Source organism: Euprymna scolopes, chromosome 10 (assembly GCF_053919585.1).
Source record: "Euprymna scolopes isolate OS-2025 chromosome 10, ASM5391958v1, whole genome shotgun sequence".
Classification (NCBI taxonomy): domain Eukaryota; kingdom Metazoa; phylum Mollusca; class Cephalopoda; order Sepiida; family Sepiolidae; genus Euprymna; species Euprymna scolopes.
In genome coordinates, this window is record NC_136491.1 from 105,798,556 (window position 1) to 105,824,196 (window position 25,641).

The window sequence follows — 25,641 nt, forward strand, 5'->3', positions numbered from 1 at the left end:
AAATAATGGGTTCCTTATAATCTGTAATCATTAATTAATAAATACTGAAAATTCGATTAAAGTTAATTGATTTCCTGAATTTTGATGAATTTTTAAGAAAAGGGAAGGGGTCAAAATGTTTATACATTTTGAGAGTCGGCCATTCATTTTGTACGTACCTAGATTTTGCGATTAAAACTACACGAGCTGCGTTGAATCCACCTGTGCCTTAACACGTTCTAGATTCAATTCTGAAGTTTTGAAATGAGATATGAATGTTTGTATTGTTTGGGGTTTTTTCGGGCAATGTCTGTCCGCCGTTTCGTAAAATATGTTTTTCACTAATATTGACAATGCGCATAGGTATTCGGTTGAAATTGAATCATAGGAAAATCTTTAAAAATATCTTAGTGACCCGTGAAGATTGAACTTTTTTTTATGATTTACGGACACCCCTCAAACACACAGTCCGAATTCTTGCAATGCAGAGCTAACCTCTTTTTCCTTTGTTGAGAAAAAAAAAACATGAATTTGTACACCCCATGAAGGTCGTAGGTTTCAACGACTGAAACGATGTGCCAATAACACCCAAGATGAGAATAGTTGTCCGAATGACCAACACGATACAAACGTTTTAGATTGTTTTTACAAGTCTAGCGATTGCCCATTTTACGTTTTTTTTTTTGTTTTTTTTTTCTTTTTTAGCGATGGTTACACCAAATGTGGCCTCTTTTCTATACTATATGTCATGATGCAGATGCTGAAGACCGACCAAGTTGTCAGCATTTTACGACTCGTCCGACGAATAAGGAAGAAAAACAGCCGTATTGCCGAAGACTTTGTAAGTAGTATCATGAATCATGCGAGCAAATATGCAGTGACTTAATCGCAAACCCTTACAAGCAAATGGCACGAATAACTTGCTCTCTTTATTTCTCCGCTTTGTTTGGATCAGTTTTCTTCGTCACATCCAAAAAACAAGTAAGTTTTCACATGAACGTGTTAACTCAAAGTATTTTCAACCAATGAGAATTATTTCAACCCTACCTCAAAAAAAAATGGCAAGTCATACATCAGAAAATAAGCCAGCACGAACTTAGAAACTTCTATAAGAAAGGTGACCAAATGAGGTTTTACATGATGTGACGAAGAAAGCGAATCCAGATAAAGCTGAGAAAGAATAAAAGTAGTAAGCTATTTGAGCCATTTGCTTTTTAGCGTTCGTTGGAATCAGTTCACGATTTAGACGCTACAAATACAGGGCAGTAGCATAGTGACAGTTTAGCGAGGCCAAAATAAAAAAAATCATAAGGTGGGGTTACTGTTTATACACGACGAGGCACGTGAGCATGACAGCTGCTGCTGCTGCTGCTGCTGATGATGATGATGATGATGATGATGATGATGATGATGATGATGATGAGTATCATTCATTCATTTCGTACGAATCAGATGATTATTGTTGGCATAAATTTACACAAAAGAGGATTGAGTGAACGCTTCATTGTGTGAGAAAGAAAGAACATAGAATAATCCGACTCAAGTGTGTGTTTTGTTTTCAAGTCTAAAAAATTTACGTGGCAGAAATAAGAATAAATCCCCTTTGGTCACGAAAAATTATAGACAATTTTTCAGTTTCTTGAGATGTGCCTTTGTTGTTAAGTCGAAACACACGTGATGTATTTAATTTTGTAAGAATAATTGTAGCGGTTTCGAAAATGACTTACGTCAGAAACGTTCATATGTCTGATTTTATCTTCAACAGTCACGCGAAAGTAATGTGAATTTTTGTCATTCGTATGTAAATTAGACAATCGTGTGTTGCATAAAAGCAGGCCATTTAAAATAACTGGATGAAGGGTTCTTTTGAAGAAAGTGAACCGTGTATACGTACTGGGTTGAGACGTGATGGATTATTTACTGGAGCCAACACGGAAAACTAAAAAAGACATAGAAGAAAACTATAATTACATATAAAGTGAAAAATATTGCAACAACTCTTATTTAAATATACAAAGCCGTACATTTTTTTTGTGCTTCTGATTGACTGAAAAAAAAAAAAGATATTCATTGCGACCTTATCCAATAGAACAATGGCTCCCAACCTTTTTTACATGTGGCATGCTATTGAGTTTTCTTTTAATTTTCACGGCACGCTTATCATAAAATAAATATTTTCTGTTCATAAAGTCTTTTTGCAATAAAATAAAATAAAAAATACAAAGATTACATGAGGAGAAGTTTTATTCACATAAATCAACATATCTAAAATCAATGTATTCAATATCTTTTTCTTTTTTTTTTTTTTTACATGGGTGTCACCACTTATCAAGGCCCAGAGGCCACTCAAGGATGACATCGTTTTGGTATTGGAATCGAGTCTGAATTATTCAGTTCCAATGCTGATTCTCAGTACTTTGAAAAACTCTTGATATTCCGATTAACTGTCAACTCATTAATATAAATCATAAAAAAAGGCTTACAAATTAGCATGCGCAAAATTTTAGATTCCAGAAATTCGGCCATTTTGAATTGAGCAATGTTATCTTCTTCTTCTATAATATAAATCTCACCTGTCTGTTTAAATGTATGTATGTATATCTGCCTAAAACTCCCGACAGAGGCGACGGATTTTCACGAGATCGGTATCATTTTGAAGCTCAACGTCGAAAAATTAGCTAACAACATTAATTCCTTCACCCTCAACTGGGCAGTTTTCTACAAGGAGGGGTCGATTTTTCGTTAGCCATTTTTGCAAGTCATCGTATCGGTTTGATTGACTTTGCCTAATTTTAATGTTCCGAACTTCCGGTCACGTCATGGAGTAGAGGTAAGACGTCAGATTTTCTTTCACTTTCTTTTCCACCTTCATGTCACGGGTTCAAGTCTGCCTGCCTACTACCACTTTTTAAAAAAATATTTTGCTCAATACACACCTTCAAACATTCGGGCAACGCCGAGCACCCACGGTAGTCATGATTAAAGAGAGGAGGTGGTGGTCTAGTGAATAATAGCAACACGGACTTACGACCTGGGCGTCTCACGTTCGAATCCTGTTCGTTCACCAAAAAATTACTTTCACTTAGAATGTTTGTAACTTTCATGTGGTTCCTTCCATAATTTCTAATGTCTTTCTAGAAAAAAATTCCTACTAGAAAAATATCGGGGAAACCAATAGAACCTTCAGATCCATACAATATGTTAATCATGATCATGATTAAGAAATTGAATGTTTTTATTAAACGAAATGAAATTAAATGGCTTTTAGCAGTAATCATTCCGTGGCATATCTGTGTATCGTAGCACAGTGGTTAAGTACCACTACTATAAAAAGCTGATTTTTTTTTTTCACGTTTAGTTAGCTACTGTTACTGTCTTCTATAACACAATGTCATCTGTTTTTATTTCAATCTCTAAGTCAGATATTTTCCTTAATTTATTTCTTTTCATTCTTTGTAATTTTTTTTTTCAGCGTTCCTACGAATACTGTTGGATGATTGCAAACCTATTCATCGAGGAAATTTCAGTCTATTCCAACTAATTGTGTTTGAAGAATCAGACTTTGGATGCCTTTTTTTTACATTCAGAACAAGCCAATTCATAGAACTGGACCATGTTTGAAGCAGAATTATTCCTGAAAAAAAAAACAAAAAAAAAAAAAAACGAACAGAACTAAAATAAAATTATCATCCCAAAAAAACAAATTGGTGAAAGTTCAGTGTTCTATTTAACTAAAAGACAAAAATACAGAAAAACCTTTATATTGTACGTACTCGTCACGGATCAAAAATGTCATATTCCAAAAATTATGTAAATTTATCAAGTAGAATTTTTTAGCTAAGAACATCAATTTTTTTGCTTATTAGCAATTGATAGTATTATAAGGAATTATAAGGAATTACAGGAATAAGGGGAAGATAACCAATGTCTTATTTGAGTTATCTCTCTTTATTTAGGTCACGACACGACATCTCGTTTCCTCATAAAATTTGACTTTCTAAGAAATACTTGATAAATTTATGTGATTTGGGGAATATGACATTATCGATACTTGACGGGTACTTACACCATTTTTTCTGTAATTTTAATTATGTTGAACCCTAGACTTGCACCAAAAAATGTCTCTTTTGAATCTAACTACCCATTCTAATTGTTTTATTTCTCGTTATCTGAATAACTTTCTTGTTTACTGAAAATTGGACTAAAAAAAACAACCTGTTTTGTAATAAAATTGTTTTATATAATTTCCTTGTGTGAAAAAAGCCTTCTTAAATCTTCAATAAGTTTTTGTACAGATATTTAAAATTGTCGTAGATTTTTTAAAATTCGGTACGTTATTGCTGTACATCTTATGAGATGATTGGCCAATTTTTATGATTTCAGGTTTAAAAGATCAGCTTGAGTAGGAGTTGGAATACACCCAACCAAAGCCTGATTGTCCAAGCTGGTGAAATTCGAAAATGCAATCTGGACGTGAGGACACTTTAGAAGAACGATATGTAATCGATTATGTTTTAAACTTGGAAAAAATGCCAAAGAAAGGTATGAAATGCTCCAGACTGCTTTTGGGCTATCTTATATGAATCGAGCATTAGTTTTTGAGTAGTATAAGAGATTCAAGGAAGGCAGGGAGTCTGTGAGGGATGATGAGAGGTGTGGGAGAAGTAAGGAAGTCAGACCACTAGAGTTGATTAGCCAAATAAAGAATTTCATGGATAAGGATCGTATGTCTATAGAAAAAATAAGTGCACAGTTTGATGTCAGTGTGGGAACTGTACACACAATTATTTGCAAGAAACTGAAGATGCGGAAGATTTGCCTGAACTTTTTCTCAAGGGTGTTCAGAGAAGATCACAGACTATTTCACCAAGATGGGCATCAAGACAGTTCCTCACCCTCTCTATAGTCCAGAGCTTGCTTTCTGTGACCTTTGGTTATTACCTAAGCTCAAGGAAAGCTTTAGAGGCTGTCGTTATGATACAATTGAGGAGATGAAAGAGGCTGTGACGAGGATCATTGACATGCTCACACAAAAGGATTTCTATGGGACATTCCAGAAGTTATTGGAACAGTACAACAAGTGTATTGCAGCCGGAGGATATTACTTCAAAGGGTACTAGAGTTTAATGTGTGTACTATCAATAAAAGTGTCCATATGGAAAAAGTCTGAAAAGTGTCCATATGGAAAAAGTCTGGAAACTTATTGAAAGCACTTTATATATCAGTTGATACTTGAATATTGTCGGAATATTCACACCGAAATTCAATATGGCGATGTCTATGTATAAAATTAATTCTCTTGATGCACTTCTACATCATTGTAGAACAATGAAACGTGACGCAGTTATTAGTCTTTCTGTACATAGCTATCACTTTAATTATGACGTGACTTTGACAATCAAGGTTGCATCATTTGGTTCAAGGTCAGTAGAATGGTGAAAGGATTTCATCGCCACACGCTTGTACTGCTGATCTGGCAACATGCAGATTGTGGACCAAAGCGTTGTCTTGCTGACCTTGCCCCACCTCTTGACTTTTACAGGCTCCTGTATGTGTGTATTCTTTGTGTGTCATCATTACTCCATCCTAATCCTAGAACATTACGAGCATGACCTTGCCAGAAGACAATTGCTCCCTTGCCTCCTTTGGAGGTGGTGAGTTCAAGTTCTCCACTACATTGTCTGGAATTTGTTTTTTGGAATCCTGCTTTTTAGAGTTTATCTACATAGTCTACTTTTAGAGTCTAAATGTTCGACTGTTAGAGATTGTCTAAATAATCTACTTTTCAAGTTTGTCTAAATATTATACCTTTTAATTTTGTCTAATTATTCTACTTTTTAATTTTGTCTAATTATTCTACTTTTTAATTTTGTCTAATTATTCTACTTTTTCGGTTCTAGTCAAAAACAGATAGATTTCCGGTACTTCTGCATTTTAGGATTTCAGAACATTTTTTTGGGTGTTATTTTTTTAAGATTTCCATTCGGGACAAAGGACGATAATTATGAGATTTATTGAAGTTTTATGAAATATTTTGATTAAAATAATGAAAGAAATATAACAGAAAACATTAATTACTGGAACATTTATTATTGAATTAAATGATTTTTTTAAATATTCCAAACTGGCTGTTTTAATGTATTTCAAAATCATAATCAAAAGAAAGTGTCCTTTAAATAAATTAATTTAATTCAATAAATATTCTGCTAATTAATGTTTTTTATTGTGTTACTGCCCAAATTTTTTTTTTTTTTTTAATCCACTTTTCAACCCAAACAAGGCACAGTGCCACTTTGAAGCAGGGGGCTACTATTAAGGACTTAATTAGCGGGGTCATTATGAAGGGAGATGAGTAGAAAGATGTTTGTTAACATTACACTTGAACTTCTGCATATCATTGCAGTTGGGAAAGCAGAATCCCGGAAGGGAGTTCCAAAGACCCGCAGTTCTAAGGAAGAAACTATTGGAGTAAAAGGCTTTCTTGCACCTAGGGATCTCTACTGTAAAGGGATGAGACTTAGTAGCTTGTCGGGTTTGTCGGGGGTAGTTACGTTGGGGAGATACAAGTGTTTGCAGTTCGTCAGAGCATTCACCATTAAAGTATTTGTAGAACAGGCAGAGGGATGCAACATCTCGTCGATGGGACAGAGGCTGAAGCCTAGATGACAGTTCAGGACCTATCAGGTTTGCGACTCTCTTTTGAACCCTGTCCAGGAGCGAGAGACAAGCAGCAGATGCATCAGCCCAGATATGACAACAGTACTCCATACATGGGCGAATGGTGGCCTTATAGAGGTGTAGGATACTGTCAGGCATAAGTAGTTAAATAATCCAAATAGTAGAAAGTACACTGTGCAACATTCAAAAAGCATAGAACACATGTGGTCATTTTCATGTGCACAATGGCATGAAAAACCTGGCCTTTTTTTTATTACTGAATTAGGTACTGTTTTCTGCCAAATTGTCACTTTCTTTTTTTTCTTTTTTGCTTTTTCTACAAAGGAGTCACCACTTATCAAAGTTCGGAGGCTACTCACAGATAGGGGTTAATGGGTGTATAGTAGTCAATGGGGTAATATAATAATCGTTAGTAGTAGAAATTTGGTAAATTGGAATTCTTAAGGGGAACCGCTTATCAAGAACTTGTTCACGTTGGACTTGAAAACGACCATATTCTAATCAGTTGGAAAGCAGGAAAATGGAACAAAGTCCACGGGTGTGTAATTCTAAGAAAGAAGCTTTGTTCATGGAATCTATGTTTAGGGTTAGGCACAGATAAAGAGTGGGGGAAATTATTGATAGTGGTTTCAGATAGACGAGTGTTTTTCGTGAAAGTCAGGACAAGGGGGTACCATAGATTGGAGCTCAGACTCTTGAGAATTTTGCAGAAAGTCTTAGTGATGTGAATGACGAACATGGTCAGGGATTTCATCAAGATATTTCAGTGATCGAGAAACATTTTAAATGAAAATGGAACTTTGGCATATTGGCAGATTACTGCTGGAGTATAACAAAAGAGTGTTAAAAAGAAAAATGTTGTTTAGACTGATAATTCTGTGTTTTTCATTCATAACCAATAATAATGTGCCTAATCTGGAGAAATGAAGGTGAGATTTTGTATCAGAATACTTTTCTTACACCGAAACAGGTCTTATGTAGCATAGGCTTTTTTTTAACCTGAAATTTATTGCACTGTGTTATATGAACAGCTAAAGCATGAAAGTCTAGTCTAACCTATTATTAAACCCATAGCTGGAGGGAGATATATGGATTATCACCTGAAAAATTCAGAAGCAACACTCTTGTTTCCTGTTCGTAAACTACAAAATAAGTATTTACCTTCCAACCACTATGCAAAAATTGTGGTACAAGGTTGAAACGTGAGGAATGAAAACTTAGCACTAAAGAGGTGTATGTACTCTGGCCATCATTCCCTAATAAGAGTACCTTGGGCAATTAGAAATAAACCTACTCTTTCTCAGAAAGAGGAAATAAATCCAAGGAAGGTGGTCTTTTTAGAACCCCACCACAGGAAGATGTAACACAAGGTTAGAAGGTGAGGATTGAAAAGCTAGTTCACAAGAGATGGCATAAAATGCCTAAAGAGCCACTGTACTGAAAAGTAAAGATAACGCCTGGGAGCTTGGACCTGTTAGAACTGTGGAGCACCATAACTCAGCCTGATAAAAGTGACCGAGTGGCGGAGATGTATCCTCGACTTGGTATGAACAATACCTGTTCAGGCTAAGTAAGAATTTCCACAAGATGTAAGTAAAAAGATATATATCTATAAAAGTGAGAATGTGTGTGTGTGTGTGTGTGTGTATGTGTGAGAGAGAGAGAGAGAGAGAGAGAGAGAGAGAGAGAGAGAGAGAGAGAGAGGACACTTCTCAACCTATATACTCAACGAAGTTTAGATTTACATAATTGAAATTTGGTATATTGGGGATTCAGACATGTGGAAAAGATTTTAATCGGTTTTCATCCAAAGAAAGGATTGCTAAGGAGTCAAAATTGAAAAATTGGAATGGAATTTTTTTTTCTGTGTGTCAACTATTTGACGAGGTCTGAAAACACATTTTTAAAGTCGTGGCAAGGTGATCTAATGGTTATCGTACTTGACTGACTGTCTTCAGATTTTAGTTTCGATCTCAGCTTGAGAATTTCTTTTTATTTACAAAAAATAGACTGTTTAGAAAAAACAATACTCGCATACTGCATATGTTTCAGTTTCTTTTCATTGTTTTCGTTTTTTTTTACTTCATTTTTCAAAGGAATTTAACGGTATTTGTGTTTATAATAAATAAGAATACGACATGAATTAAAATATAATATTTATACTATTTTACAACCGGGCAACGCTGGGTGGCCTGCAAGTATATATATAAAAGTGAGAATGTGTGTGTGTGAGGGCAATTCTCAACCTAAATACTCAATGAATTTTTGATCTACAGACTTGAGATTTGGTGCATAGGGTATTCAGATATATGGAATTTTTTTAATCGGTTTTCATCCAGAAAAATAGGGCTGCTAAGGGATTAAATTTGAAAAATTGGCGCGTGGGTGTCATCAGATTTTTATTTGTTTGCCATCTGTTTCATGAATGCGCATGCGTGAATCATTCAAATGACAGATTTCTTATGTTAAGAATAAGTAGGTTTGAAATCACTTTTTAAAGATCGTGTTAAGTTGGCCTAATGGTTATCGTTCTTGACTCACTGTCTTTAGGTTTTTGTTTCGATCTCAGCTTAATTTTTTTTTTTTAAATTACGAGAAGTGAACAGTTTAGAAAAAACATAATACTCGCATGCATATATCTCAGTTCCTTTCCGTTTTTTTGTTTTTTTTTTACTTCCTTTTTTATGAGGAATTTAATGTTACGTTTAATACCAGCAACGCTGGGTATACCTGCTTGTATATCTATAAAAGAGAGACTGTGTGTGTGTGAGGACACTTCTCAACCTATATACTCAATGAACTTTTGATCTACAAACTTGAAATTGATATAGAGGATATTGGGGCATGTGGAAAACTTTTTAATCGGTTTTCATCCGGAGAAAAGGGCTGTTAAGGGGTCAAAGTCGAAAAATTGTTACTTAGGAGTCGTCAGATTTTTATCTGTTTGTTAACTGTTTCACAGATGCGCATGTGCGGCCGTGAAACATGACAGCTTCCTTAGATTAAGAATAAGTAGGTTTGAAAACAGACGTTAAAGACGTGTCAAGCTGGCCTAATGGTTATGGTACTTGACTCACTATCTTTAGGTTTTGGTTTGGATTTTAGCTCGAGTATTTTTTTTTTTTTTTTTACTTACAAGAAGAAAACTGTTTAGAAAAATCATTATACTCACATGCACATGTCTCAGTTTCTGTATTAATTAAAATATATTTATACGTATTTTACGATTGGACTATGCTGAACGGCCTGCTAGTATATATACATAAAAGTGACCTTGTGTATGCGAAAATTCTTTACCAAACTCCTCTCTGAATACTTTATCAACAGAGTTGAAATTTAACATATAGGTATTTGGACCTGTAACACACTTTCTATTTGGTTTTTAGCAAATAAAATAGCTGCTAAATTGAAACAAAAAACATTGCTCATCACCTGGCATAAGTTGATGATAATCGTTTTTTTTTTGTTTTTTTTTTGCGTTAAGATTTTGTTCCGTAGAAGCGCTGGTTGAGCTTAAATAAAATAAGATACGTATTATATACGTTTGAAGCCAAAACAACGCATTATTACAAAATAAACAGACATTTATTTTGTTTGAAATTTATATTGAAATTCATAAATATATTTCGAAGGAAACCTTCATCTTCAGTATGTCTTCTTTTTTTTTTTTCGCCATGTTGTTGTTGGAGCAGAGAATAAGCAAGTAGAGTCCCGTTTGTTGTTTCTACGGTAGTTTATTTTTAATCTCGGAACGGTGCGTTTGGTCGCATGGAATTCACGTTAAGATTTTGTTCCTTAGAAGCACTGGTTGAGTTTGAATCAAATGAAATACGTATTATATACGTTTGAAGCCAAAACAACGCATTTTTTTTTGTTTGTTTTCTGTGCATGTATTAATTAAAAGTTTTTTCTGTGCATGCATTAATTAAAAGTTATTAGAAAATTTAAAATATAAGTGCCCCCCAATTTAAATTTCACTATATTCGTAACTGAAATATGCAGTATCTTAACTCTGATACTAGGGCTATTTTTCCTGAGTGGATGCTATGCTCTGTGCCTGACCTTAATGTCTGCCTATAAATACAGAATACAAATTCTGAATCGCCATGAACTAGTTCTTCTTGTAACTGAAAAAAAACACCTAATGGCTAGCTACGAAATCCCAATATACATTTTACCTCCAAGACGACTACCTCTGTCTAACCTGCATGCAAAAAAAAAAAAAAAAAGATTTTTTTCTTTCTTCAAACTAAACATTACCTGAAACTCTAAATCCTAATGGAGATCTGTTATTTGTAAGTAAATAACCCCTGTCTGTTGAACGCTAACAATCTGCTCCTTCCCACCAAGCCGCCACATAACTCCTACATTGCACAGCATTTGTAGTGGAATCTTTAACTTCCAGCCCCTAACCCTCACATGCTAACTGCTTAGTCATCACTAAACATCTATACATTTCTACCTCTTAGATATGCATTAGAGTTCATTCCTATTCAGTTAGGTATTTAACAGCCAAAGTATGTAGTCGGAAGCAAAGCGCACTGCATTACATAACTGTCTCCTCCTAGATAGCTTTGCAACAATTAATACGAAACTGAACCGGTGCTTCGTGTTATGCTAAATGTCCATGACTCTTACTTGAAATCTGAAATTATCTTCCCTCGATAATAGAAACACACTTTATACCTACAACTTCAACCTTATTTGCATCTACTAAAAACCTGCCCATATATCTATTTACCTAATTACACATGACTCAAAACTTACTGTTTTATTTGTACTATATTGCACTCGCATCTCAAACCCTCCTGACATCTAAAATATACTTTGGGAACAACTCGTAGTTCAATTCTTAACACCTACTCATACTTTAATGTTATCCTAGACATAAGCTAACATGAATAAAATTAAAAAAATATATAAAGGGAAAGCCTCAAACCACATTATCTCCTTTCTAACAAGCCTTCTTACAATCTTAGTTGCTTACACTGCAAGAGCTCTACTCACCCCCTTTATCTAGTAACAATGAAATAGCAATGTCTCTAAATCACTTTGCGGAGTGTAACTATTCAGCAGATATATAACTTCTACAAACTAACCCAGTAACATTAACTAACCACGCGGGGTCGCAGAAATACCTGGATTAGAACCCAGGCACGGAGCAAACCCTCTCAGTGCTGACGGACCCAGTAGATCTTCCCAGATCATCCGTCTAGGAGAAGGAAACCTCTGAAACTAAACCAAAGGGGAGGGAGGCTTTTTCAGTCTTGGATGACAACCTTCCTAGAGCTGGTGACTCAAACAAATTACCGGTTTGCAAACCTTAATTGCTTAAGGAGTAGATAGGCTCTGTCTATTGCCCGGCTTCCATACTCCTTCTTTGCCTATTAGTCAGGTGCAGAGACACTATCACAGTGATTCGACAGAAACACCCAGTTGTAGATCTTGTTTCTTGTCTAGGGCAATGAACGCCGTTTCCCCACCCCCGACACACTCCACCCCTAAAACTGGGCACTTGAGAGTGCTTGAGTACCATATATGCCTGAGCAATTAGATTGGGTTTACCTTCCTCTGATGGGTTAAGGGTACCGGATTGAAAGTTACTGGCTGCTGTTTCTGACTGGTAGTACAGGAACACTAACTCTTTCGTAGCGTTTAGAGTGGCTGCTCCATCAACAGTTGTATAATATCGGGATGTTTGTAGTGCCATGTCACGCATGGAAAGGGACCCTGCACTCATTCCCGATGGGCTTTCCTGAGGCCACAGTCCTAGTTGAAGAAAGGTCAGCTGATGGTCTACTTGTGAAGCATGTCTGATGCTCTGCATAACCTCTTGTTCAGCTCCCCCTTACCTAAACTGAAACTCTTTTAAAAAAATATGACGACAATACAATCTAAAAATAAGCTTAAACCAGGCTTAGGGTCAAACAAATCCAACTTGCCTCCTCCCTTGAGGCTTGCATTCAAAAATATCCATGGGCTTAGAACTAATTAGTTGATGCTAAAGCATTTCTCCTAACAAATACCCCGGATAGCTTAGCACTAAGTGAGACTAACCTACACTCCTCCATTCCCTCTAACTACTTTAACATGCCTGGATATCTCCCACTCTGCCGTAAGGATTCTGACAGATACATGCACAGACTTGGAGTTTACATTTGTAATACTCTAACCCTAACCCTAATACCCTTCCCTTGACTAGAGAAACAAACCTAGAATCGGATGATTAAGCCTTTATGTGCTTTAGACTAATCATGCAACACAACATTAGCTACTTTTATTTTCTCTACCGCTCTTCCTCGATCCAGGACTGCACCATAATAAACAAAGTCTCTAACAGCATAGACGCAGCACTCTCCCTCGACACTAGTGCACAAGTACATGTATTTGGTGACTTTAATGTCCATCACAAAAACTGGCTTGGATTCTCTACTTACACAGATGCAGCTGGCAGCACAACTCATAGCTTCTCTATATCTCACTCCCTATCACAAATTGTTACATTTCCAACCCATTTCTCTGACCAGGAAGAACAACACGCATCACTTCTAGATCTGTTTTTGATCATAGTTCCTGATGATTGTATAACAAATGCCGACAGCCCACTTGGGAACGCTGATCATGCAGTGATAATGGTTGAAATCGCCCTAAACTCTAGAACCAAAACTGAAGAGCCACTGCTCAAAACAACGAGATATTATAAAAAGGCTGACTGGGAAGCCATCAGAGATCTTATCAGAGATACCCCATGGGGAAATATTTTTTCTCTTCTTGCTGAGCAGTGCGTAAATGAGACCACTGAATGGTTCAAAACAGCAATGGAAGCGCATGTTCTCATGCGGAAATTTTATAGCAAGTCCCACTCTCCCCAATGGTTTATTTCGACTTGCGCAACTGCCATTGCTCAAAGGCAGCATGCATACCGCAGATTTAACCAACATAAGTCCAGTTCAAACAGACAGAAGTACATAGAAGCTAAAAGTAATGTTAAGAAAGAAATAGCGACAGCTAAGAGAGAATTTACGGAAACCACTAAAAACGTATCGAAGCACAAAAACTAGGAACTCGTGACTTCTGGAAAATCTACAACAGTGTAGTAAATAATGGCCAATCAACAATTCCCCCACTAACCAACAATCACGAGGTTGTCTGCTCATGAACCGAAAAGGCTAACATGCTTGCCAGTCGGTTTGCCTCAAACTCCACACTGGACCCTTCCAACCACCCCCTACCTGAATTTCCTATGCGGACAGACTCCATGCTAGACGATCTGAAAATCACCTCTTCTCAGGTGCATGCTATCATAAAAAACCTTTACACTTCACAAGCATGTGGACCCGATCTCATCCCAGCTGTACTATTAAAAAAGTGCTCAGCCAAAGTAGCTCCAGTTCTCTCCAAACTCTACAACAAATGCCTTAACGAATCTTGCTTTCCGAGCTGTTGGAAAACTGCTTCTGTGGTACCAGTATTCAAGAATTCTGGCGAAAGAACTGACCCATTAAATTATCGCCCCATTAGCCTCCTCCTTCTTTTTGCCAAAATATTTGAGACCTTAATTAACCATGCTCTAGTTCATCACCTTACAGATGCTAAACTTCTGACTGACCAACAATATGGATTTAGACAAGCCTGTTCCACAGCAGACATCCTAACTGTAATCTCTGAATGTATATACCATTCACTGGACAAAGTGGGGGAGGGCAGAGTGGTAGCTCTAGATATATCTAAGGCTTTTGACAGGGTATGACATGAGGGTCTCCTCAGGAAAATTAGATCATACGGTATCACTGGTAAAATACTTAACATAATTAAATCCTTCTTAGATAAGAGAAAAATCCAGGTTGTCCTCGACAGTCGTACATCTAAACAATATGATATAAATGCAGGAGTGCCCCAGGGGTCCATCCTTGGACCTCTACTGTTCCTGATATTCATAAATGACCTCCCCGACAAAATTGCCTCTGAGATGGGTATATATGCTGATGACACTATACTCTATAACAGGCACGACAGGAAAACAAATGAACACATATCTAAAGAAATGGCAGAAACACTAGAGGATGACCTCCAATCTGTAGTGGAATGGGGACAAAAATGGATGGTCACGTTCAATGCCGCCAAGACTAAACTAGTTTCATTCAATAATTACAAGAAACCTTCTCTACCACCTATAGCAATGGCCAACGACTCTTTATCTGAGAGTACATCTTTCAAACTCCTTGGCCTAACATTCACAGAAAACATGAGTTGGAACAATTACATTGAAAGCATTGCCAGGGCTGCTGCAAGGAAGGTGGACTCTCTCTACCGTGCTAGAAAACTACTAACACCCAAAAGTATCTTGTACCTCTATAAGGCAACCATTCGCCCATGTATGGAGTATTGCTGTCATATTTGGGCTGGTGCATCAGCTACTAGTCTCTCGCTCCTTGACAAGGTTCAAAAGAGAGTCGCAAATCTGATAGGCCCTGAACTGGCATCCCTTTGCCTGTTCTACAAGTATTTTAATGGTGAATGCTCTAACGAACTGCAAGCACTTGTGCCCCCACGATGTGAACACCTTCGACAGACCCGACAGGCTGCAAAATCCCACCCCCACACTGTAGAGATCCCTAGATGTAAAAGATCTTTCTACTCCAGCAGTTTCTTCCCCAGAACGGCCAGACTTTGGAATTCCATTCCAGGTCCCTGCTTCCCCAACTCTACTGACGTGCAGAAGTTCAAGTGCAACGTGAACCGACATCTTGCTGCCCAAATCCCTACATAGTACCCCAGTAGTTGTTACCCCTGATAGTAGCCCCCTACACCAAAGTAGCAATGTGCCTTGTTTGGGGTGAAAATGTAATAAAAAAAAATGTTATTTTTTGTAAGTTTTGTTTATGTATGAGTTTGGGGTGCGAATAAAGCTGAAGAGCTAATGCTTTGGTTTCGATTCTAACTGATGATTTTTTTGTTTTTTTACTTTTCAAAGCATTACTATATATTAGGTACAATATAATAATCGACAGAATATGAAATCTGCATTAATTAAAATATAATATTTAAGCTTATTTTATGACAGTGCAATGCCGAGCAACGCTGAGCAACGCCAGGCGGCCTGCTAGTATATAATAAAATTAAATCTTATTTACGCATTCGAGAATTTTCCTTAAGATTTCAGCTGTTTTTTGCATTATCCTCTGTTGCATAGTTTCAGTTTTCTCTAACAACCATTCAGGAAATGAAATATAAAATTACACAATGAATGCGATTTTCCTTCCTAGTTTTGTGATTAGGTATGCACCATCGTATAATACAGCAAGGAGTCGTTTGTCAATTGAATCGAAGCCACGAACAAAGACGCATTCTTCTACCTATATAAGAGCAAGATACGCCCTCAGAATGAGTACTGCTCTCGTATATCAGGAGTTACTGCTCGAAACACCGTTTCTTGTCACGACAGGGTACAAAACTGATTTTGTAATCTAGTGGGGAATAATTTTTTCTTTATATTAGGTTGGTACAAAAAAATATTGTTATAGTTGAACGTCAAAAAACGACATTATTGTTGCATCAACCTAATAATACTCTTTCACATAGATAAAATGTTGGTAGCCTCTCTCTACTGTATCTTTAATGAGTACAAATTTGGGGTTTGTTTTACTGTACACATAGATTCGAAAAAGTTGTCACAAAACAAATATATAACAAATAAATGTTATCAAAGGCAAGATAAGTTACTTTTCTACCCAACTGGATATGTTTTTAGTGTTTATATTTAATGTAACATGTTTATTCAGCTCGAAAAACATACAGTGTTTACCGATGTATTGGATGATTTAAAATGGCAGCCGACTCTCTCTTTAAGGCGGTAAATTTGAGAAAATGAGTTATAAATAAAAACCAGACAAAATACTGTTAGAAACTCGCTCAATATATGTTACCGTGACATAAGCTGACATATATTCGGCGGGTTTTTAACAGTATTTTGACTGTTTTTTTTTTTATTATTTATAACTCCTTTTCCCAAACTTACCGTCTCCGAGAGAGAGAGTCGGTCGCCATTTTGAATTTTCCAATACGTCGGTAAACACTGTTTTTCGAGCTGAATAAACATGTTACATTAAATATAAACACTAAAAACATATCCAGTTGGGTAGAAAAGTAACTTATTTTTCCTTTGATAACATTTATTTGTTATATATTTGTTTTGTGACAACTTTTTCGAATCTATGTGTACAGTAAAACAAACCCCAAATTTTCCCCTCATCATTTGCACTCATTATTCGTAAGATCTTTGCAGATACACACGCGCATGCACGCGCACAACGTACAGGAACGACTGCAGGTGCATGTGTGATGACAGATACGACTGTCCACCACACTATTTTGGTAATTGATAACGATCAATTATCAAGAAAAAGGCGTTGTCGCGGCGTCAAGTTACCGCTCCTTCCTTCCTACAACGTCAAAAAACTCGAATCTCCGTCAGCATAAAACTAAACACCTCACGGCCATGCAATGGATGCTAAAAATAGCAATAACTTCTTCAACAACAAAGAAAAAACACAAAACTCGATTTTCCACAACGAAACAAAATAACAAACTTTTTATTTTTAGACGAAAATTTAAATAAATACTGGCAGTAGATGTCACATATATTTTTGCTATTAAGAAATCCAGCCCAAAATTAATGATAGTCATTCATTATTTAGCGACACCATTACTGACCGTGGAGCATATAGGACAAACAGCTCCTAATAAAGTCCGCAGCTTTCACCCATCCTTCGGGGCCTGGGCAAGAAGTGTCAAACAAAGACCATATGTGGGGGCAACCCCACATATAAGACCTTGGTCAATATAGGGGACCAATTGTTACTATCCAGCTCCCCTACCCCCCCCCCCGGAGAGTTGGTCCCCATTTCCCCTTCACTCTTCACATTAAAAATCGGCCTTGGGCCTAATTTGCTCAGTGGGGGAGCAAATAAATACCAACCCCACATATAAGACTTGGTCAATATGGGGGCGGTCCTTCATTACCAATTGTCACTATCCAGCTCCCCTACTCCCCGGGGAGTTGGTCCCCATTTCCCCTTCACACCTCACTTTAAAAATCGGCCTTGGGCCTAATTTGCTCGGTGGGGGAGCAAACAAATACCCTTACGGTACCCATCTTGGAGGTCACCGTACATCCCCGCAAACCCCACCCATTTGTTTTGTCCATAAACTGCCCATTCCTACTTAGGAAATGACTCCCTTGTTTTCCGGTTCACTACCGAAAAACAGGAAGCATTTCGGAATTAGATTAGGAAGGGAGGTTTCCTGCTAACATATCATCATTAGCATTTTATTTGGTTTCTTTATTTTGTATTACTGTTATTTTTCTTTATTTTGAGGTGTTTTAAGGTTTCATCCCCCCATAATCCTCATATATCATGCACATCACAACTTTACCATTTCATATATCATACACATCACAACTTCATCATTTCATATATCATACACATCACAAACTCATCATTTCATATATCATACACATCACAACTTCATTTCATATATCATGCACATCACAACGTCATCATTTCATATATCATGCACATCACAACTTCATCATTTCATATATCATGCGCATCACAACTTCATTTCATATATCATGCACATCACAACTTCATCATTTCATATATCATGCACATCACAACTTCATCATTTCATATATCATACACATCACAACTTCATTTCATATATCATGCACATCACCACTTCATTTCATATATCATACACATCACAAACTTCATCATTTAATATATCATACACATCACAACTTCATTTCATATATCATGCACATCACAACGTCATCATTTCATATATCATACACATCACAACTTCATCATTTCATATATCATGCACATCACAACTTCATTTCATATATCATGCACATCACAACTTCATCATTTCATATATCATGCACATCACAACTTCATCATTTCATATATCATGCGCATCACAACTTCATTTCATATATCATACACATCACAACTTCATTTCATATATCATGCACATCACAACTTCATCATTTCATATATCATACACATCACAACTTCATCATTTCATATATCATGCACATCACAACTTCATTTCATATATCATACACATCACAACTTCATTTCATATATCATGCACATCACCACTTCATTTCATATATCATACACATCACAACTTCATCATTTAATATATCATACACATCACAACTTCATTTCATATATCATGCACATCACAACTTCATCATTTCATATATCATACACATCACAACTTCATCATTTCATATATCATGCACATCACAACTTCATTTCATATATCATGCACATCACAACTTCATCATTTCATATATCATGCACATCACAACTTCATCATTTCATATATCATGCGCATCACAACTTCATCATTTCATATATCATGCACATCACCACTTCATTTCATATATCATACACATCACAACTTCATCATTTAATATATCATACACATCACAACTTCATTTCATATATCATGCACATCACAACTTCATCATTTCATATATCATACACATCACAACTTCATCATTTCATATATCATACACATCACAACTTCATTTCATATATCATGCACATCACAACTTCATCATTTCATATATCATGCACATCACAACTTCATCATTTCATATATCATGCGCATCACAACTTCATTTCATATATCATGCACATCACAACTTCATCATTTCATATATCATACACATCACAACTTCATTTCATATATCATACACATCACCACTTCATTTCATATATCATGCACATCACCACTTCATTTCATATATCATACACATCACAACTTCATTTCATATATCATACACATCACAACTTCATCATTTCATATATCATGCACATCACAACTTCATTTCATATATCATACACATCACAACTTCATTTCATATATCATGCACATCACAACTTCATCATTTCATATATCATGCACATCACAACTTCATCATTTCATATATCATGCACATCACCACTTCATTTCATATATCATACACATCACAACTTCATCATTTCATATATCATGCACATCACAACTTCATCATTTCATATATCATGCACATCACAACTTCATCATTTCATATATCATGCACATCACAACTTCATCATTTCATATATCATGCACATCACAACTTCATTTCATATTTCATACACATCACAACTTCATTTCATATATCATACACATCACAACTTCATCATTTCATATATCATGCACATCACAACTTCATTTCATATATCATACACATCACAACTTCATTTCATATATCATGCACATCACAACTTCATCATTTCATATATCATGCACATCACAACTTCATCATTTCATATATCATGCACATCACCACTTCATTTCATATATCATACACATCACAACTTCATCATTTAATATATCATACACATCACAACTTCATTTCATATATCATGCACATCACAACTTCATCATTTCATATATCATACACATCACAACTTCATCATTTCATATATCATGCACATCACAACTTCATTTCATATATCATGCACATCACAACTTCATCATTTCATATATCATGCACATCACAACTTCATCATTTCATATATCATGCGCATCACAACTTCATTTCATATATCATACACATCACAACTTCATTTCATATATCATGCACATCACAACTTCATCATTTCATATATCATGCACATCACAACTTCATCATTTCATATATCATGCGCATCACAACTTCATTTCATATATCATACACATCACAACTTCATCATTTCATATATCATGCACATTACAACTTCATTTCATATATCATACACATCACAACTTCATCATTTCATATATCATGCACATCACAACTTCATCATTTCATATATCATACACATCACAACTTCATCATTTCATATATCATGCACATCACAACTTCATTTCATATATCATGCACATCACAACTTCATTTCATATATCATGCACATCACAACTTCATTTCATATATCATGCACATCACAACTTCATTTCATATATCATACACATCACAACTTCATCATTTCATATATCATGCACATCACAACTTCATTTCATATATCATACACATCACAAACTCATCATTTCATATATCGTACACATCACCTGTTTTTTTAATTCATGTAAAAAAAAACCCTAATATATATATACGTTAACATATATATATTAGCATTGTAAATATGTCATTTTCATCTCATCTGGGTAGGTTTCAATTAGCTTAAGTTCATAGAGTGGATGTGGTATTCTGGTGATTGCAACTAGTTTTAGGGAATAGACGAATTAGACGACCCCCGACACCCCCCTTATTCCTTTCGAGCTTCATGCTTAATCATGAAATTGTAGCATTTTTCGTTATATAATACCTGCCTGGCACTTGTTGTATGCCTAAAGAAATGTACACACAATTTTTATGATAAATAAACTTCAGTTTAGCCAGAGAGAAAAAAAGAAAAAGGAAAAGAAAAAGAAGAAGCATACAGATAACTTCTTTACAAATTGTAAATATGTTTATTTTATTCGCTGGGGTATTATTAGTTAGATTAGGATCCACAGAGTGAATGAGGTATTGTGGTAAATGTTACCAGTCAAGAGTAAGCCTCCAAAGTCTACATCATTTAATTTCATCACTATAGTCACAAAGACCCTGCACGCATCCCCTCCCCAATTTCTTATAGGGCCTTGTGCCTAATTTTGTTGGGAAGTGATTTTTACTTTTTTATGATTTGATTTTTGTGAAATTTGTAATTTTTACCAGCAATAAAATATATAAATAAGTGCACAACTCGCCCTTCATACCAATTGTCACTATCCAGCTCCCCTACTCCCCGGGGAGCTGATCCCCATTTGCCCTTCACTCTCCACATTAATAAAACGGCCTTGTGCCTAATTTGCTCAGTGGAAAAGCAAATAAATACTACTTGAGAGCTAAGTGCACTCTCATCATGATTTGACGAGAGTCAAGTCGGCAGATTCAGTCGTTGTGGAAACCAGGGATAGCAGCATTGCAGCAATATCCAAACAGCCCTTTTCAAAGCTACTCAACACACTATTAATGCGAATCACAAGCTATCTGTGTGAAATACACATTCTACTCTCTACTGCTTCCATGACGACTAGGTTTGCCGATTTGACTCTCATCAAGTTGGGATGGAAGTGCTCCTAGCTGATTTGAGACTATGACAGTATCTTGTATTCCTCGTTTTTCAACAATAAATTTTATAGGTATTAATTTGCATTATTTGATTCCCCTCATATGTGTGTGTGTGTGTGTGTGTGTGTGTGTGTGTGTGTGTGTGTGTGTGTGTGTGTGTGTGTGTGTGTGTGTGTGTGTGTGTGTGTGTGTGTGTGTGTGGATTCTTTGTTGTTTTTCTGGCGATAGTTACACTTCGGTATGATTTATTTCACTTGGGAACGTTTTAGAAAGTTTTCTCCCTAACATTTTAGTCGATCTCCCCTCCCCCACACACACACATTCTAAGGACGTGATGTATACACATATCTACGCATTAATATAAACACACCTATACATATATTTGTTGTTTATGTATTTTACTTAATGATTAAAGATTAAATAGTTATCTATGAAATCCGTGCCCGTGGATAACTATTTTATCTATCTCTTAATATAAATATACTAGACTACCCGTGACCCGTTGGGTCAGTATGTTATATTAGCTATGTAATTCATGTATGAGCGTGACACTTGTGACGTAAAGAAAATAGTTTGTTTTTTTTTTTGACATAACAGAAACATTTCTATGAAAGTATATTAAAATGAAAAATCACGGACGGATCACTCAAACATAAAAAAAAATCCTCCCTATTCGTGTAAAGTTACCTATTTTTCCGAATAATCGCTCAAAAATCGAAAATTAAACATGATTTTCCTACAAATCAAACGCCGACGAAAGTCATTTGGCAGCAAAAAACGCACATGAACCTACTGATGAGAAATATAAGAATAGAAAACCCATATTGGAATCCTTCAACCAAGTTATAGGAACTTAAAATCTAAAAAAAATAATTAATAAAACCTGATTAGTAAATGTGTCGACAAATTCACCGTTCTCACACAACTATTTTGTATCTAGAAATGTAAACAAAAAATAAAAAAAAGAAGGAATGAAGGAAGGAAGGAAAAGGGGCGGATAGAGAGTAGTAGTAGTAGTAGTAGTAGTAGTAGTAGTAGTAGTCTTGGCTTTACTACAATTGTTCTTATGTTTGTCAACGGGTTAAAGTTGTTTAGTTGTAAGAAAATAGCGACAATATAGTTATAATAAAGAATAGTTGCAATGTTGTCATGGGTTAATCTTTATGCGTGCATGTGCAACCGGATGGCGTAAACCGGAAAGTGGGTTACATCACTTGTTACAAGGTCATTTGAGTTTTATAATTACATGTGTGTGTGTGTGTGTGTGTGTGTGTGTGTGCACGCGCGCGCTGGTTGTTTGCATACAAATGATCAAAGGAAAAAAAATCAGTCCACAATCATAATTTTTTATTGCTTATTTCGGTGAATGTCTTTTTTCTCCTTTTTTTTTCTTCTTCTTTACAATCTTACACATACTTCACAATGCATAACGGAACATATTGTCTTTATGCGCTGCACTCTGCAGCCGGAAACATATATTCATTGAGCTTGTTATTCGAAACAATTTTGACGATATTATAAGGGATATATACCTTATAAATTAATATTTTTTATATATAAGCTCAGTATTATATATGTGTGTGTGTGTGTGTGTGTGTGTGTGTGTGTGTGTGTGTGTGTGTGTGTGTGTGTGTGTGTGTGTGTGTGTGTGTGTTTGCGTGTGCTTGTGTGTTTGTGAATTCAGTCGCGACTTCATTATTACTGTTTCGTTAACATTGTCTCTTTTTCCTTTTTAATCTAAACTTATGTAATCCATAGAAACATTACATACCCAACATTGCAGCACTCATATTAAAGAAGGGACTTCAACACATGTGTTGCTATAAACGCATACAAATATAATATCAAGTTTTCAGTGCTAATGCCAACGTGCCTAATAGTGTCTCTAAGAGTTGGAATGTTTCTTTAAGAATGCGCATAAAATTAGATACAAGATAGTGAAGACCCTAAACATGGACGTGTGTTAAAAAAAAAAAAAAAAAAAAAAAAAAACATGGAGAAATACCATAAAACTATGCAGCTATTATGCTTCATTGGTAACAGCTCATTCAAAACAAGCTATAATATTTATTATTATTATACTAAAATTCTGAATTTGTCCGTCACCGTCTCAAATTATAACGCCATGACGTCATTTCTAGCAAACTTTTCAAACTTAACCATCAAAGCTGAAAGGCTGGTTTCGACTTTAGCTGATGGCACCCAAATCATTTTTTTTTTTTTAAGTGTTGAAATCACTACTATATATTGGGTACAATATAATAACCGATGGAGTGTTAGCTCTATAATAATAAATATAAAATCTGCATGAACTAAAATATATTTAAGCGTATTTTACGATCGGGTCACGCCGGGGGAGGAGGCACTACTATGTATTGGATACAATATAATAATCAATAGAGGCTTTGTAATAATAAATACGAAATCTGCATACATTAAAATATCATATTTAAGCGTATTTTACGACCTGACAAAGCCAGGCGGCTTCCTAGTTACATGTTTAAAAATACTTGTTTCTTTTTATGCCTAATAAGGTGAAGAAAACCAAATGACCATTATTTTTTTTACATTTCTTTTTTCTCATAAATATTTCATTGTTTTCCATGAGTCAAGTTCACAAAATTATAAATAATAATACAACAGCAACTTGCCCCCCCTCTCTCTCTCTCTCTCTCTCTCTCTCTCTCTCTCTCTCTCTCTCTCTCTCTGGCAGCAGTAAGTGAAACGTGCTAGTTTCTTCTCCCACTTTCTCACGTGTTAGCTCCACCCCTCTCTTTCTCTCTCTCTCTCTCTTTCTCTCTGGCAGCAGTAAGTGAAACGTGCTAGTTTCTTCTCCCTCCCTCTCTCTCTCTCTCTCTCTCTCTCTCTCTTTCTCGCTTGTTAGCATGTTCTCCCCTCTCTCTCTCTCTCTCTCTCTCTCTCTCTCTCTCTCTCTCTCTCTCTCTCTCTCTCTCTCTGGCAGCAGTCAGTGAAACTTGCTTATTGCTTCTCCTTCTCACCCGTCTCTCTCTCTCTCTCGCTTGTTAGCTTCTACCCCCCCCTCTATCTCTATGCCACTGAAACGGGTTAGTCTACAATGTCATGCCCTTTCCTTCCTCTTAAATTCTGGTCAAGTTGCATACAGACAACTTTCTCCACATTAAAAAACGACCCTGGTGTCTAACTCTGTCCTGTGGGGAGGTATTGTAAATAGGAACTTACTGGCATACAGAATATATATATATATATATATATATATATATATATATATATATATATATATATATATATATATCCAGAAAAGCACATCTTACATACAGAATATATATATATATATATATATATATATATATATATATATATATATATATATATATATATTCTGTATGTAAGATGTGCTTTTCTGGATACAACTGGTAATGTATTTGTTGCAGATGTATACTAGCATAGAAACTGCTAAGGAAATTACTTGCTGAAGTATAACAGACAAATAGATGCATTGTTTGAAAATATACAGCGATCAAATGAGGCACTTACAACTGACAATGACTGCTGGCACATGTTTGACAGCTTTGATTTCAAAACTAGCAGCTACAGTGTGAGCCACATTCATGACCTTATCAACGTAAACTTGGGCGCGGATCAGCAAATACATAACAGTCAGACCAAGGTTCTTCTGGTCAAGTATTTCAGTGATAGCATATGTTTCATTTATCCTGTTGAGAGACGAAAATCACAAATGGTTTATTCAAGCTCCTCCTACAGTGTAACATGATAGAGACTTTGAGATCGTCTGTGGATTC

At 35.8% G+C, this 25,641-nt stretch overlaps 2 protein-coding genes across 3 annotated transcripts in view; one reads left to right on the forward strand and one right to left on the reverse strand.

The window, feature by feature from the left end:
- Positions 1-4,225, forward strand: part of LOC145286185 (receptor-type tyrosine-protein phosphatase epsilon-like) — a 181,800-nt gene extending 177,575 nt beyond the window's left edge. For both annotated transcript variants that reach the window (XM_080134974.1, XM_080134975.1), the window contains 2 exons: positions 685-820; positions 3,452-4,225. In XM_080134974.1, coding sequence (XP_079991100.1) covers positions 685-820; positions 3,452-3,520 — 205 coding nt within the window. In that variant the 3' untranslated portion in view covers positions 3,521-4,225. The remainder of the gene's footprint in view (positions 1-684; positions 821-3,451) is intronic.
- The window catches only part of LOC145286187 (uncharacterized), a 56,832-nt gene continuing 31,445 nt past the window's right edge, over positions 255-25,641 (reverse strand). The window contains exon 6 of the mRNA XM_080134979.1: positions 255-1,918. Coding sequence (XP_079991105.1) covers positions 1,893-1,918 — 26 coding nt within the window. The 3' untranslated portion in view covers positions 255-1,892. The remainder of the gene's footprint in view (positions 1,919-25,641) is intronic.